The following is a 17,144-nucleotide window of genomic DNA, read 5'->3' on the forward strand; positions in this document are numbered from 1 at the left end:
AGGGTTGTGAGTCTTTGAAACTCTCTCCCTGAAAAGGGGGAGGAAGCAGAGTCTTTGAATATTTTTAAGGCAGAGGTGGATAGATTCTTGGTAAGCAAGAGGGTGATGGGTTATCCTGTGGGTAGGCGGGATGCAGATTTCCGGATACTATCAGATCAGCCATGATCTTATTAAATGGCAAAGCAGGCTCAAGGGACTGAATGGCCCACTGCTCCTTGTTTGTATGTTCATATCCTTTCTAAAATGTGGAAACCAAAACTGCACACACCACATTTTTTTATTCATTCTTGGACCATAGGTGCTGCAGACAATGTGGTGTAGGTACACCCACTGTACTGTTAGGGAGGGAATTCCAGGGTTTTGGATGCAGTTGCACCAAAACCCTGTACAACTGTAGTAAGACTTCCATATTCCTGTACTCCAATCCCCTTGCAGTAAAGGCCAACAAGCCATTTGCCTTCCTAATTGCTATACCTGCCTGAGGACCTTCTGTGTTCCTTATCGAAACACACCCAACTCTCCCTGAACATCAACATTTACAAGTTCCACACCTTTTAAAAAGCATTCTGCTTTTCTGCTCTTCCTACCAAAGTGAATAGCTTCACACTTTCCTACATTATACTTCATCTGCCCACTCACTTAACCTGGCTATATCTCTTTGCAGCCTCTCTGTGTCCTCCCCACAGCTTATCTTTCCACCTAGCTTTGTATTATCAGCAAGCTTAGATATATTATTCTCTGTCTCTTCATCTAAGTCATTAATATAGATTGTAAATAGCTGAGGCCCCAACACTGATTCTTGTGGCACTCTAGTTACAGCCTGCCAACATGAAAATGCCCCATTTATCCATCCTCTCTGCTTCCTGTCTGTTAACCAACCCTCTTTTCATGCTAATATATCACCCCTAACTCCATGAGCCCTTACCTTGTGTGTTAACTTTATGTGCGGCACCTTATGGAAAGACTTTTGGAAACATACCACATCTACTGGTTCCCCTTTATCTACCCTGCTTGTTACATCCTCAAACAACTTTCGTAAATTTGTCAACCAGGATTTCCCTTTTGTAAAGCCAAGTTGACTTGGTTTAATCATTCTGTGCTTTTCTAAGCGCATTATTAAGACTTCCTTAATAATAGGCTCCAGCACTTGCCCGATGACTGATGTTAGGGGAACTGATGTGTATGTTCCCTGAATTCTCTTTCCACCCTTTCTTAAATAGTGCTGTTACATTTGCGAACTTCAAGAATCGAAGGAAATTTGGAAAATCAATACCAGCACATCCGCTATCTCCATAGATTTCTCTTTTTGAACCCGAGGATATGGACCATCAGGTCCTGGGGATTAGTCTGGTTAACAAGATTATCTGCTCAGGTCTTTGGAGTGGGACTTGAACTCATGACATTGTGGCTCAGAGGCAAGAGTGCTAACCACTGTGCCACAGATAACACGCGTGTTACCTCATTACAGAAGAAGCTGCCAGTGGTGAGACCGAGTAAGTGATCTAAAACAGAAAATTCATCTTGAGGGAAGGAGCTGGCATTGCGGTTTATGACGTGACTTGCCACACTCAATTAGATTGGACTTGTCTTCGCGTCAGGATCCTCCCTTACCGATAAAACCACTGCAGGTGGCCATCACGACAGAGCTGTCTTGCAGATGAATGGCCTGTATCACTCGGAGCTGAGCAAAGTACTGATCTCTCTGATCAACATTGCTTTCATCCAGCTTTAGCATCCTCTCCATCCTCACCCAAAACTCCACCAACTCCTCACCTATACAAAACACACAACAATCAGTTATTAGCGTGGCTGTACAAAGTTCCGTTCAGTACAAAGTCTAGGCATAGACTTAAAAGCTTATGGAGTTGAGGTAACATATTAGCATGGATGGGGAATTGGTTAATGGGCAGGAAGCAGACAGTAGGGATAAAGTTTTTAAGTTGGCAGGTTGTAACTAGTGGAATGCCGTAAGGATCAGTGCTGGAGCCTCAGTTATTTCCAATCTATATTAATGTCTTAGACAAAGGGACAGAGAATAACGCATCCAAGTTTGCTGATGTTAGTAAGCTAGGCGGTTTGTAAGCTGTGGGGAGGACACAAAGCGACTGCAAAAAGGTAAAGACAGGTTCAGTAAGTGGGCAACAAGGTGGCAGACAAAGTATAACATGGTGAACTGTGAGGTTATTCTCATTGGTCGTAAGAATAGAAAAGCAGAATATGCTTTAAGAGGTGTGAAACTTGTAAAAGTAGGTGTTCAGAGAGACTTGGGTGTATTCAGATATAGAACACAGAAAGTTAGCACGTAGATACAGCAAGCAACTAGGAAGACAAATGGCATGTTGGCTTTTACTGCAAGGGGATTGGAGTATGATAATAAAGAAGTCTTGCTACAGTTGTACAGGGTTTTGGTGAGACCGTATCTGGAATACCATGTGCAGTTTTTGTCTCCACATTGAAGGAAGGTTAGGAACGTAGAAAGATAGAAAATAGGAGTAGGCCATTCGGCCCCTCGAGCCTGCTCCACCATTCAATATGAACATGGCTGATCCTCTATCTCAACGCCCTGCTCCCGCACTCTCCCCATACCCTTTGACACTTTTAGAGTCCAGGAATCTATCTACTTCCTTCTTAAATATATTCAGTGACTTGGCCCCCACATCCTCTGTGGTAGAGAATTCCACAGGTTCACCACCCTCTGAGTGAAGAAGTTTCTCCTCATCTCGGTCCTAAATGGCCCACCCCGTATCCTGAGATTGTGACCCCTTGTTCTAGACCCCCCTCCCCAGCCAGAGGAAACATCATCCCTGCATCCAGTCTGTCCAGCCCTGTCAGAATTTTATATGTTTCAATGAAATCCCCTCTCATTCTTCTTAACTCCATTAAATACAGGTCTGGTCAGCCCAGCCTCTTCTCATACGACAATCCTGCCATCCCAGGATATACTTGCCTTGGAGGTGGTACAATGAAGGCTCACTAGATTAGTTCATGGGATGGGAGGGTTTTTCTATGAAGAGAGGCTAAGTAAATTGGGTTTATATTCTCTGGAGTTTAGAAGAATGACAGGTGATCTCATTGAAACACACAAGATTCTGAAGGGGTTTGGTGAGGTTGATGCTGAGAGATTGTTTCCACTGATGGGGGAATCTAAAAGATGGGGGCAGAGTCTCAAGATAAGGAGTTGATCATTTAGGACTGAGGTGAGGAGAAATTTCTTCACTCAAAGGGTTGTGAATTTTTGGAATTCTCCACCCCAGAGGGCTGTGGATGCTGCATCATATTTGAGGCTGGGATAGACAGATTTTTGGTCTCTCAAGGAATCAAGGGATATGGCGAGAAAGGGTGGGAAAATGGAGTTGAGCCACAATCTTATTGAAAGGCAGAGCAGGCCCGAGGGGCCAAATGGCCTACTCCAGCTCCTAATTCTTAGGTTCTGATATGGGATTAGACAGTGAGTATGGTCTGGGTATATGTGAAGCAATGGTCAGTGTAGTGTGGGCCTCGATTTCTGCCCTCCGCCTAATTTGGGGAGCTGGCTCCACTTTAACAATAAGCCTTCCCATGGTTTCGCCTACCGTGTGTTCCCATGAGAAACGATCGGAAACGTTTCATTCCCTGAACACTCCCGAGGCATCTCCTCAGCAACCACTCGTCAGGCGACACCAGCTTTTGTGCCTTGGCTAGGGGAAGAAAATGGGAAGAGAATGATTTAGGGACAGGAGGCCAGCCCAGTGAGCTTCTTCAATAGACCAACAAGCCCGCAGCCTATCACCTTCTGCCACCAGTTGCAAAACAATTCTCGACATTTGTGTTTCTGATATTAGTGAAGCAACCCCTTGGTTCACTCTTCTCACATTCTCCAACCTGTTTTTTTGTTATATTCATTCACGGGATGTGGGCTTCGCTGGCTGGGCCAGCATTTATTGCCCATCCCTAATTGCCCTTGAGAAGGTGGCGGTGAGCTGCCTTCCTGAACAGCTGCAGTCCCTGGGGTGTAGGTACACACACAGTGCTGTTAGAGGGAGATACAGATAAACCAGTTAACTCCAAATTGAGGAAGATCAAGTGAATGGATGAAGCATTTACAGGAATATAGGTATTATTATATTTTGTCATTCACTATCCTGGCAGTCACATGATACAATCATAATGGAGTTATTGACTACATATGATAATCAATCTCTATCAATTCATCTACAATAGACACAAGGTGAGGAAACCTCCAAGTGTTTGGGTGCTTTGGGAATCCCAGATCCAAAGTCACCTCTTTCTCCCCAACACTGACCACATGTCATGGCTCAAAACACTCTCATGCTCTATCGCAAGTGTTATTTTCTGACAATTAATCAATGTAACTGGCATTTGAATGAGTCAATACTAACTGCTTCATCTGTGGCCCCAAGGGAATTTGTTCCATAGATTCACCACTGTTATGATCTCCATGGAGACCAACAAACCAAGAGAACCAAATTTACCAAACAGGCCCAACAAAAAAAACCAATGGACGAGATTTCACTTTTTATAATGTTTACTTTAACAATGAAAACCAAATCAACATAAACTGAACTTGAGTTAAGAATTAATAAATTGTGGTAAATATAAACTATAAATCGATTGTCCTAAAAAATCCATCTGGTTCACTAACGTCCTTGAGGGAAGGAAATCTGCCATCCTTACCCGGTCTGGCCTACATGTGACTCCAGACCCACAGCAATGTGGTTGACTCTTAACGGCCCCCTGTAATGGCCTAGCAAGCCACTCGGTTCAAGAACAATTAGAGATGGGCAATAACTGCTGGCCTTGCCAGTGACGCCCACATCCCATGAAAGATTTTTTTAAATCACACATTAAATAGCGGATGCAACAAAGACAGATCTCATAGGTTTTAATAGGCAGTCCCCTGAGCGTACATGGCACCAATTCCAGCCACAAAGTCCTTCAAAGCTCTGAGCCTGCAGTAGAATTCCAGCCCCCTTTCCTTTGGGGCTTTAGCCACCAGTTCCCATCTGACTGCAGCTTTACTCCCGCGGGCATAATCTTCAACAAAAGTCACGCTTTTCCAGATCCCTCTCAGCTCTGCTCCCAGATCCAGCCTGCCTGGTCTTCTTTTCCCATCTGTGCCAACAACACGACTTCTCCGTCAGCAGGCGCTAATTTCTCCCTCTTTTTTTTTTGGTCATCCTTAGCTGGTTTCTAAAACCTTCCCAATCTTCTGGGCTACCACTAATCTTTGCAGCATTGTACACCTTTTCTTTCAATTTGATGCCACCCTTAACTTCCTTTTGTATAAAGCTATATTCCATTGTGAAAGAAAGACTCTAGCAGAAGGATGCACCATCCGTGGCTACCCAACAAAGTTAAAGATGGTGTTAAATTGAAAGGAAAGATGTATAATGCTGCGAAGATTAGTAGTGGCCCAAAGGTTTGGGAAAACTTTAGAAGCCAGCAAAGGATAATTGAAAAAATAATAAAGAGGGAGAAATTGTAGTATCAGAGAAAATTAGAAAGAAATATAAAAACAGACAGTAAAGGCTTCTACAGGTATATAAAAAGGAAGGGGGTGAGACTGGGGAATTAATGATGGGAGACAAGGAAATGGCAGAGATTTTGAACAAGTATTTTGTATCTGTCTTCACAGTAGAAAACACAAAAATCATCTAAAGGATGGGAGAAAATCAAAAGGCTAAAGGGAGGGAGGAGCTTAAAGCAATCACGGTCGTTAGGGAAAGATTACAGGGAACACTAATGGGACCAAAGGCTAAATAGTCCCCTGGATCTGATGGCCTGCATCTCGGGTCTTAAAGGAAGTGGCTGCAGAGCTAGTGGATGCATTGGTTGTAATCTTCCAAAATTCCCTAGTTTCTGGAAAGTTCCCAGAGGACTGGTAAACTATAAATTTAACACTTCTATTCAAGAAAGGAGGAAGACGGGAAGCAGAAAACTGTAGGCCAGTTAGCCTAACATCTATCATTGGGAAAATGCTAGAATCCATTATTAAGGAGGTAGTAACAGGACATTTAGAGAACCGTAATGCAGTCAGGCAGAGTAAACATGGTTTTGTGAAAGGGAAGCCAGGTTTGACAAATTAGGGTTCTTTGAGGATGTAACAAGCAGGGTGGGGTAAAGGGGAACTAGTAGATGTAGTGTATTTGGATTTCCAAAAGGCATTTGATCGGGTGCCACATAAAACATCACTGCACAAAATAAGAATTCATGGTGTTGGGGGTGAAAGCATGGATAGAGAATTACTAACTAACAGGAAACAGAATCTGGATAAATGAGTCAGTTTCAACTAGGCAAACTGTAACTAGTGGAATGCCACAGGGATCATTGCTGGGACCTCAACTACTAACGATCTATATTAATGGCTTGGATAAAGAGTCCGACTGTAATGTGGCGAAATTTGCTGATGATACAAAGATAAGTAGGAAATCAAATTGTGAAGAGGACATAAAGAGTTTGCAAAGGGATATAGATAGGTTAACTGAGTAGGCAAAAAAATTGGCAACTGGGCTATAATGTGGGAAAATGTGAGGTTGTCCTTTGCAAAGGGAATAAAAAAGTAGAATATTATTTAAATGGAGGGAGGCTGTGGAATGCTGCAGTACATGAATCATAAAATGTTTGTATGCAGTAACAGCAAATAATTAGGAAGGCAAATGGAATGTTGGCCTTTATTGCCACAGGGATGGAATGTAAAAGTAGGGAAGTCTTGCTACAACTGTACAGGACATTGGTGAGGCCACACTTAGAGTGCTGTATACATATTTGGTCTTCTTATCTAAGAAAGGATGCATTTGCATTGAAAGAATTTCAAAGAAGGCTCACTAGCCTGATTCCTGGAATGAAGGGATTGCCTTGTGAGGAAAGGTTGAGCAAATTAGAAGAATGAGAGGTGATCTGATTAAAACATATAAGTTCTGAGGGGGCTTGACAGGGCGAGAGGATGTTTCCCCTTGATGGGGAATCTAGGGCTAGGTTGTACAGTTTCAGAATAAGGAGGGTCTCCCATTTAAGGCGGAGATGAGGAGGAATTCTGTCTCTCTGAGGATTGTTAGTCTTTGGAATTCTCTTCCCCAGAGAGCAGTGGAGGCTGTGTAACTGAACATATTCAAGGCTGAGTTAGACAGATATTTGATCAACAAGGGAGTCAAGGAGGCAGGAGGGAAAGTGGAGTTGAGGCCAGAAGCAGGTCAGCCACGATCTTATTGAATAGCGGAACATGGTCAATGGGCTGAATGGCCTACTCCTACTCCTATTTCTTATGATCAGGCCTGGTCGCCTGACCTGTACACTCCGGGTCACATGGCCGTGGGTTTTGCCACTGTTTTTTAATGCTCTGTCTCCCGCAATGTGCTTTGCTGCTCTCCGGCTGCTGCCTGGTCAACACTGTACCTCAGAGGTTCCTCTAATATCACATTACAAATGCTCAGGGACATTGAGAATCACCGGGACGCAGAGACAGAAGAGGAAAAAAGGGCTCTTCAATTCCCTGTGATCCTCATCCATTGTATTTCAGGGCTGCTTGTAAGCCAGGAATGGGGCAGGAAAAAGGAAAATTAACTTCTGTCCCCCAGGCTGACGTACAGCTCCAGTCTGCTTTTAATCAGAATACAAGTTTGCACAGTTACAAGCTCTGCTCCTGAGGAAAGATCCACCAACTTTCCTGCTGAACATTTCGATATCATGACAACCTGTTTGCTTCAATTACCTTTCTCATTGGAATGGGAGGAGGTCATTCAGCCCCTCAAGCCTGCTCCTTCATTCAGTAAGATTGTTGATGATCTATATCTTTAACTCCATTTATCTTGTATCTCTCAATAACCCTTACTCAATAAAAATCTACTGATCTCAGTTTTGGAAGCTTTAGTCACCCCTTCAGAATCCACAGCGAGGGAGAGGGTTCTAGATTTCCAATACCCTTTGTGTGGAGGGGCGGCTTCTGATCCCACTCCTTAACGGCCTGGCTCCACCTCTGAGATCAACCTTTTTTGTTCTTAATCCTCTCATTAAACAAAATACTTTATCTATTTTGTTAAATCCCTTAATCAGTTCAAACAGCTCAATTAGATCACCCCTCAACTTTCTATACTCAAGGGAATACATGCCTAATCCATGCAATCTGTCCTCATAATGTACCTCTTTAAGCCCCGATGTTTCTCTGGGGAATATGCGCAGCACCTACACCAAGGTCAATATATCCTTCCTGAGGGAGCAGTGGTGAAAACGTGATGAGGTACTTCAGCTGGTGTCTACACATCAGTAACATAAATTCCTCCCTTTCAGAACCTCAGGATGCCCCGAAAATGCTTTATAGCCAATGAATTATTTTTGAAGTGTATAAGGGACTGGCCAATTAGCACAAATAGCAACGTCACAATGACCCAGATATTCTGCTTTTGGAATATCGGTGGAGGCATAAATATTGGCCCATCACGCCAGGCAGAACTCCCTCACTTGTCTTTAAAATAATGGCCTTGGGATCTTTGATGTCCACCTGAGACAGGGTTTAATATCCTATCTGAAAGACAGCACGCTTCTGAAGTGTAGCCCTCCCTCCGTACCACACAGGGAGTGTCAGTCTAAATTGATGTGCTCAAGACTCTAGAGTGGGACTTGAACCCACAACCTTCTGACTCAGAGACATGAGCAAAGGGGTTAAAGGAAAAATATATGTGATATAACTTGAAAATAACAACATTGGAGTCAGGTTTTCTTTTATTCCTTCACAGGATGTGGGCATCGCTGGCTGGGCCAGAATTTATTGCCCATTTCTAATTTCCCTTGAGAAGGTGGTGGTGAGCCGCAGTCTTGAACCGCTGCAGTCCATGTGGTGTGGGAACACCCACAGTGCTGTCAGGATTGGAGTTCCAGGATTTTGACCCAGCGACAGTGAAGGAACGGCGATATATTTCCAAGTCAGGATGGTGAGTAACTTGGAGGGGAACTTCCAGGAGGTGGTGTTCCCATCTATCTGCTGCCCTTGTCCTTCTAGGTGGTCATGAGTTTGGAAGGTTCTGCCTCAGGAGTCTTGGTGAGTTGCTGCAGTGCATCCTGTAGATGCTACACACTGCTGTTACTGTACGTCGGTGGTGAAGGGAGTGAATGTTTTTGGGTGTGGTGCCAATCAAGTGGTCAGCTTTGTCCTGGATGGTGTCAAGCTTCATGAATGTTGTGGGGGCTGCACTCATCCAGGCAGGTGGAGAGTATTCCATCACACTCCTGACTTGTGCCTTGTAGATGGTGGACAGGCTATGGGGAGTCAGGAGGTGAGTTACTCGCTGCAGGATTCGTAGCCTTTGACCTGCTTTTGTAGCCACAGTATTTATATGGCTAGTCCAGTTCAGTTTCTGGTCAATGGTAAGCCCTAGGAAATTGATAGTGGGGAATTCAGTGATGGTAATGCCATTGAATGTCAAGGGGCGATGGTTGGATTCTCTCTTGCTGGAGATTGTCATTGCCTGGCACTTGTGTGGTATGAATGTTACTTGCCATTTGTCAGCCCAAGCCTGGAGATTGTCCAGGTCTTGCTGCATTTGGACATGGACTGCTTCAGTATCTGAGGAGTCGCGAAAGGTGTTGAACATTGTGCAATCATCAGTGAACATCCCCACTTCTGACCTTATGATGGAAGGAAGGTCATTGATGAAACAGCTGAAGATGGTTGGGCTGAGGACACTACCCTGAGGAACTCCTGCAGTGATGTCCTGGAACTGAGACAATTGACCTCCAGCAACCACAACCATCTCCCTTTGTGCTAGGTATGACTCCAACCAGCGGAGAGTTTTCCCCCGATTCCCATCGACTCCAGTTTTGCTAGGACTCCTTGATGCCACACTCGGTCAAATGCTGCCTTGATGTCAAGGGCAGTCACCTCAGGAATTCAGCTCTTTTGTCTATGCTTGAGCCAAGGCTGTAATGAGGTCAGGAGCTGAGTGGCCCTGGCGGAACCCAAACTGGGTATCAGTGAGCAGGTTATTGCTAACCAGGTGTTGCTTGATAGCAGTGTTGATGACCCCTTCCATCATTTTACTGATGATTGAGAGTAGATTGATGGGACAGCAATTGGCTGTGTTGGATTTGTCCAGTTTCTTGTGAACAGGACATACTTGGGCAATTTTCCACATAGCCAGTAGATGCCAGTGTTGTAGCTGTACTGGAACAGCTTGGCTAGGGACGCGGCAAGTTCTGGAGCACAAGTCTTTAGTGCTATTGCCAGAATATTGTCAGGGCCCATAGCCTTTGCAGTATCCAGTGTCTTCAGCCGTTTCTTGATATCATGTGGAGTGAATTGAATCGGCTGAAGGCTGGCATCTGAGATACTGGGGACCTCTGGAGGAGGCTGAGATGGATCATCCATTCGGCATTTCTGGCTGAATATTGTTTGAAATGCTTAAGCCTTATATTTTGCACTGACATGCTGGGCTCCTCCATCATTAAGGATCGGGATATTTGTGGAGCCTCCAGTGAGCTGTTTAATTGTCCACCACCATTCATGACTGGATGTGGCAGGACTGCAGAGCTTAGATCTGATCCATTGGTGGTGTGATCACATAGCTCTATCCATCACTTGCTGCTTATGCTTTTTAGTCACGCAAGTAATCCTGTGTTATAGGTTCACCAGGTTGGTGCCTCATTTTTAGGTATGCCTGGTGCTGCTCCTGGCATACCCCCACCCTCCACTCTTCATTAAACCGGGGTTGATTCCCTGGCTTAGTGGTAATGGTGGAGTGGGGGATATGCCGGGCCATGAGGTTACAGATTGCGTTTGAGTTCAATTCTGCTACTGATGGCCCACAGCGCCTCATGATTGCCCAGTCTTGAGCTGCTAGATCTGTTTGAAACCTATCCCATTTAGCATGGTGGTCGTGCCACACAACATGATGGAGGGTACCCTCAATGTGAAGGCGGGACTTTGTCTCCACCACGGCCGTGCAGTGGCTACTCCTACCGATACCATCATGGACAGATGCGGCAGGTAGGTTGCTGAGGATGAGGCTAGGTATGTTTTTCCCTCTTGTTGGTTCCCTCACCACTTGCCGCAGACCCAGTCTAGCAGCTATGTCCCTTAGGGCTCAGCCAGCTTGATCAGTAGTGGTGCTACTGAGCCACTCTTGGTGATGGACATTGAAGTCCCCCACCCAGAGTACATTCTTGTCACCCTCAGTGCTTCCCCCAACTGGTGTTCAACATGGAGGAGCACTGATTCATCAGCTGGGATGGGTGGTGGGGGGTTGGTGGGGGGGTGGGGGGTGCGGTGGTACGTGATAATCAGCAGGAGGTTTCCTTGCCCATGTTTGACCTGATGCCATATGGGGTCCGGAGTCAATGTTGATAACTCCCAGGACAACTCCCTCCTGACTGTATACCACCACTGTGCTGCCACCTCTGCTGGGTCTGTCCTGCCGGTGGGACAGGACATACCCAGGGATGGTGATGGTGGAGTCTGGGACATTATCTGTAAGGTATGATTCCGTGAGGATGACTCTTTGAGGCTGTTGCTTGACTAGCCTGTGAGACAGCTCTCCCAATTTTGGCACTAGCCCCCAGCTGTTAATGAGGAGGACTTTGCAAGGTTGACAGGGCTGAGTTTGCTGTTGTCATTTCTGGTGCCTAAACTGATGCCAAGTGGTCCGTCCGGTTTCGTTCCATATGGACTTTGCAGCAGTTTGGTACAGCTGAGTGGCTTGCTAGGGCATTTCAGAGGGCATTTGAGAGTCAACCACATTGCTGAGGGTTTAAAGTATATAATTTTCTAAATCACAATTTGAGAAGCAGCAGGAGTTTTTGATGAAAAAGGTTTTCATAGTTTTCCACAAGATAATGCTGCAGGTTGAATGACACACATTTTCGGTTGACCTGTAAGAAGATACCTTCTGTGTTTTGACTGAATATCCAGCTTAAGTGAACTCAGTGCCGTGGACAACACGCACTGCTGAAAAAAAAGAGACATTGTGTCGAAGCTTTTCAACTGGCACTCATCAGGGCAGATACAAGAACGCCAAATTTCAAAGGGAGCAACAATTTATACCCCATCAGAAAATAATGCTGATTGGTTGAGGGTTGCCATGGGGAAAGCAGAAAACTATTGAATTAGACAAAAGCTTGGATGACAAAAGAAGTCTCAATGCCTGGACATGTTCCTTTTGCCTGCAGAGGACAAATCCCTGCACAAAGCTTCGAGCAAGCATAAGTGAGGTACATTGCAACCCGACTGATAATCTTAAACTGGTCGTTCGTGTAATTAGGGTTCGGGCCTCCAGTTTTAAATCAGGGGGAAAAGGAAACTCATGCCTTCATCTCTGGTTATTTCAGAACAGTGAGACGTATAATTGGGAACTTCCTACTTTCTGGTACTCACCCTTGGACTGTACTTGTTGGCCTAGCCCAGTTTCAGTGACGTCTATCCCACTGCCTGCACTCCCAGAGCTATGACTCTCCTCAGAGGACTGCGGTATTGATATGTAGCCTGATGACTCCTTTAGAGTAAGTTGGGATTCTGTAAAACAGAATTCGTATTAATTGTACCTTGGGGTCTTAATGGGCAAACAAAGAATGAGGTAAGATTCTGAACCCTATCTAGGACTCACCAGCTAACACGGACAATCACTTCTATGTCCTTCGTTAATATACAACATCCTTTTTATAACAATGAATGTTACTTTCAGATTCCACATTAGATATTTCCTCAGCTTCAGCATTATCGGTTCGTCCAGTAAGCAGAGCTTATGAATTATGAAGCTTAAGAAACACAATGCACCTTTAAACGGCCCAGTATACAGACAAAGACGACTGAAGAGATCATCATAGTCTTTTCGGTGTATAAACATTGCGTGCGCTATTGCAACAAAATAACTTGCAATTGTGTAGTGACTTTAATAAGAGCAAAACATCCCGGGGCACCTCACAGTAGGGTTATCAGACAAAAACTGACTCTGGGTAACTTGGGGAAGTATTAGGATGGGTGAGGTAGCTTTTCAGGGGCATCTTAAACGAAGAGCAAGATGGCGAAAGGCAGAGAGGTTTAGGGGGGCAATTCCAGAGCTCAGGGTCTCGGCAGCTGAAGGCTCGGCCACCAACAGTGGTGCAATGAAAATCAGGGTGGGCAGAAGGCCACCAGTTAGAGGAGCACAGAGATCTGGAGGGTTAGAACCATGGAAAAGTTACAGCACAGAAGGAGGCCATTCAGCCCATCTTGTCCATGCCAGCCTGAGGACACCAGGTTGTGGTGCTGGGGGAGATTACAGAGGTAGGGAGAGGTGAGGCCATGGAGGGATTTGGCAACAAGGATGAGAATTTTCCATTCTCCTGTTTGTACACTCAATGAGATAAAAAGCCCTCTGGTGAGAAAAGGAGCTGGTTTATTCCACAGAACATACGTGAAAGAGCGGGATACACAACAGAATCTGTCACCTCCCTACACTCCCTCACCTCCATTAACAGTCTAGGCTGAAGTTCAATTTGAAGCAAGCTAGCTAAACACAAACCCAAGTGCTTCTCTAACTCTGTTACAGGCTACATAGGCTGAGGCCGGGAGGGCTGATTGGAAACATAGGATGATGTCAACACCACAGCTGAGCTAACGAGGACTCACTGGAGGGCGTTCAGGCCTGGGAACTCCGGGTCAACATCTAACCCAGCCCAGGTTGGCCGATTCAGCTCCAACCCGGAACTCAGGAGGTCGTGGGTTCAAATCCCAGCTCTGGAGACTTGGCCACATACTCCAGGCTGACACTGCAATGCCACTGAGGGTGTGCTGCACTGTCAGGGATGCCACCCGCTCAACTGAGTCACTAAACCGAGGAAGCCTCTCGGATAAGGTTTAAGACCTCATGGCACTGTTGCAAAGGAGGCCAGGGAGGTTCTCCCAGGTGCTGCAGGCGCTGATCAAAGCAGAAAAAGCTGGAAGTACTCAGCAGGTAAGGCTGACCATCCTGGATTTTCCGCACCACTCTGTAATTTGGCCTTTAGTCCCCCATCCCGGGTCAGGCCTTCCCGGGGCAGGGTGTTGTCCTGGGTTTTGGGTATCTCAGCAGGTCTTTTTCATCTTGCGCATGTGTCAAACGTGGAAGGTTTTGCAGCCTTTGTGTATTCAGGACACCCCTGCGAGTGTCCGGGCGGGGGCGGTGAATCCAGCAGGCAGCATCAGAACTGGGGCAGGTCATGTGCCTGCGAGTCCTGCCCCCACCCCCACCTCCACCTACCTCGCCCTCTCTGAAGGCCTTGCCAGACCCCTGCACAGACCTGAAACGTTAACTCTGTCTCTCTCTCCACAGATGCTGACTGACCTGCTGAGTTTTTCCAGCATCTTCTGTTTTTATTCGAGTTCTCCCCAATATCCTGGTCAATATTCATCCCTCAAACTAGAACACTAAATCCGATTATTTTTACATCTTCCATTTTTTTAAAAAAGGGTTTAATGCAGGCCTTCTGAGATACTTTTATTTAATAGCCCTGAGCACTAGCCCTAGTCAGGAGCTTCCTAATGGAGACAAGACTTTATTGTGTCAATGGATCCCTTAGCAGCCAGTTACTGAGTCCTGAACACAATTTTTGTGTGCATTTATACAGCGTATTTAACATAGTGGAAAGTCCCAAGGCACTTCACCAAGGCGTAATCAGACGAAAATGGACGCTGAGCCAAGGGAGGAGGATATTAGGGCAGGTGATCACAAACTGAAGGCACGGCCATCAATGGCGGAGCGACGGGAATCAGGGATATGTTAGAGGCCTGAATTAGAGGAACGCAGAGATCTGGGAGGCTTGTGAGGCTGGAGGAGATTACAGAGATATAGGGAGGGGGCAAGGACGTGGAGGGATTTGAAAACAAGGATGGGAATTTCACATCTGAGGTGTGGAAGAAGCCAATGTGGCTCAGGGAGCACCCGGGTGATGGGGGAAGAGGACTTGCTATGAGTTAGGACCCGGGCAGCAGAGTTTGAGATAAATTCAGATTTGGGAGACCAGTCAGGAGACTGGAATAAGTGAGCCTGGAGGTGACAAAGGCAAGTGTGAGGATTTCAGCAGCAGAAGATCTAAGACAGGGGATGGAGATGGGCAATGCTACCATGATGGAAAGGCGGCAGTTTAGATGATGGGGTGTGGGAGGATATGGAGTCAGATATGGGGTCAGGGTCAAACAGGATGATGCCAAGGCTGTGAACAGTCTGGTTCAACCTGACAGTGGCCATGGAGCGGGACAGAGTCAGTGGCTGGGTAACAGAGTTTCTGTCGAGGACTGAAGACAATGGCTTCCGTCATCCCAATATTAAGCTGGAAGAAATTATGCTCTTCCTGTACTGGGTGTCAGGCAGTCTGACAACACAGTGGCAGTGGAAGGGCCAAAGGAGGTGATAGACAGCTAGGTGTCATCAGCATGAATGTGCAAGCTGACCCCATATCTTCAGATGATGTTGCCAAGGAACAGCAGGAAGCCCAAGAACAGATCCTTGAGAGGATATTGGCATAATGGGCATCTCTGCAGAGAGAGTGTGTGCACTCTGTATCAGAGAATCTTACAGTGCAAAAGGAGGCCACTGTACGCTCTTGCCCCATAACCCTGTAATTTTCTCCCTTTCAAGCATTTATCCAATTCCCTTTTGAAAGTCACTTTTGAATCTGCTTCCACCACCCTTTCAGGCAGGGCATTCCAGATCCTAACAACTCACTATGTAAAAGAATTTCTCCGCCTCTCTCTTTAGTGCAGGCAGTCCAACAGGAGATTGGTGGCATGGTTTCGATCTGACATTAATTTGTTTAAAAAGGAGTCAAGTGGAGAAGTCAGTGAGATCTGGGGCCAGCCTAATGGAGAGAGATGAACATTTCCAATCTGATATCATATGGGGTTGGAGGGTTGTCGAAGGGCCTCGTGTTAGGTATCGGGGTGGTGGTGGTGGGGGATGGGGGGTAGGTGGGGGTAACTATATTTCCCTAGACCCTTGCTTGATCACCTGACAGGGTCAAGAAAAGCTTCCTACATTGGCCATAGCTTTCTTTCTCTCCAGGCTTTGCTGGGCAGGGGTGAGCCTCAGTAATGATCAACAAGATCACATTGATAGGATAAGCATCCACGAGCCCGGGGTGTAGTCTCACTGTTTCCTTTCAAATAGATTCTCCAATTAACAAAAGGGGAAAAATAGGAACTTGTAGTTATAGCACTTCTTTCGTGACCCCAGCCCACCCCACCCCAAAGCACTTTGCAATCATTGAAGTACTCTCTGAAGTGTCATCACTAATGCAATGTTGGAAACTCTGCAGCCAATTCGTACACAGCAAGCTCCCACAAACAGCAACGTGATAATGACAATGTAATCTCTTTTACAGATGTTGGTTGAGGCTTGAGGGATAAATATTGGCCCAGGCATCAGTAGAACATTAAGAAATAGGAGGAGTAGACCACACAGCCCATCAAGCCTGCTCTGTCATTCAATATGATCATGGCTAATCTTGGGCTTCAACTCCACTTTCTCACCCACTCGCCATATCCCTTAATTCCCTGAGAGACCAAAAATCTGTCTATCCCGGCCTTAAACGTATTCAACAATGGAACATCCACGACCCTCTGTGGTAGAGAATTCCAAAGATTCACAACCCTCTGAGTGAAGAAATTTCTCCTCATCTCAGTCCTAAATGATCGGCCCCTTATCCTGAGACTGTGCCCTCGGGTTTCAGATTCCCCAAACAATGCAAACAATCTCTCAGTGTCCACCCTATCATACCCCTTCAGAATTCTGTAGGTTTCAACGAGATCGCCTCTCATTCTTCTAAACTCCAGAGAATATAAACCCAATTTACTCAGCCTCTCATCATAGGACAACCCCCTCATCCCAGGGACCAATCTAGTAAACTCTCGCTGTACCACCTCCAATGAAAGGACATCCTTTCTTAAATACGGAGGCCAAAGCTGTTCATGGTATTCCAAATTCCCTGGATTCCTGAGCTGGTTAATGTTTCATCCAATTAATAATTTCAAAACGAGGTTTCAGGGTCCTTCTTCCTCGTAGACGGATCGTCTCCGTTGGCTAGAGCCTGCCCTTCGGCCCTTTACACCCACCTGAGAGGGAAGACTGGGCCTTGGTTTAACCTCTCATCCAAAAAATGGCACCTCTGACAGTGCAGCACTCCTTCAGTATTGCACTGATGCGACA

At 45.9% G+C, this 17,144-nt stretch overlaps 1 protein-coding gene across 1 annotated transcript in view; it reads right to left on the reverse strand.

The window, feature by feature from the left end:
- The window catches only part of rgsl1 (regulator of G protein signaling like 1), a 37,479-nt gene that overhangs the window by 17,826 nt on the left and 2,509 nt on the right, over nt 1–17,144 (reverse strand). Inside the window, exons 3-5 of the mRNA XM_078561784.1 lie at nt 12,359–12,496; nt 3,573–3,677; nt 1,612–1,773 (exon numbers count right to left, since the gene is read on the reverse strand). Of these exons, the coding sequence (XP_078417910.1) occupies nt 1,612–1,773; nt 3,573–3,677; nt 12,359–12,496 (405 nt within the window). The remainder of the gene's footprint in view (nt 1–1,611; nt 1,774–3,572; nt 3,678–12,358; nt 12,497–17,144) is intronic.

The sequence above is a fragment of the Cetorhinus maximus genome, chromosome 17, assembly GCF_964194155.1.
Source record: "Cetorhinus maximus chromosome 17, sCetMax3.hap1.1, whole genome shotgun sequence".
In the NCBI taxonomy this organism is placed as follows: Eukaryota; Metazoa; Chordata; class Chondrichthyes; order Lamniformes; family Cetorhinidae; genus Cetorhinus; species Cetorhinus maximus.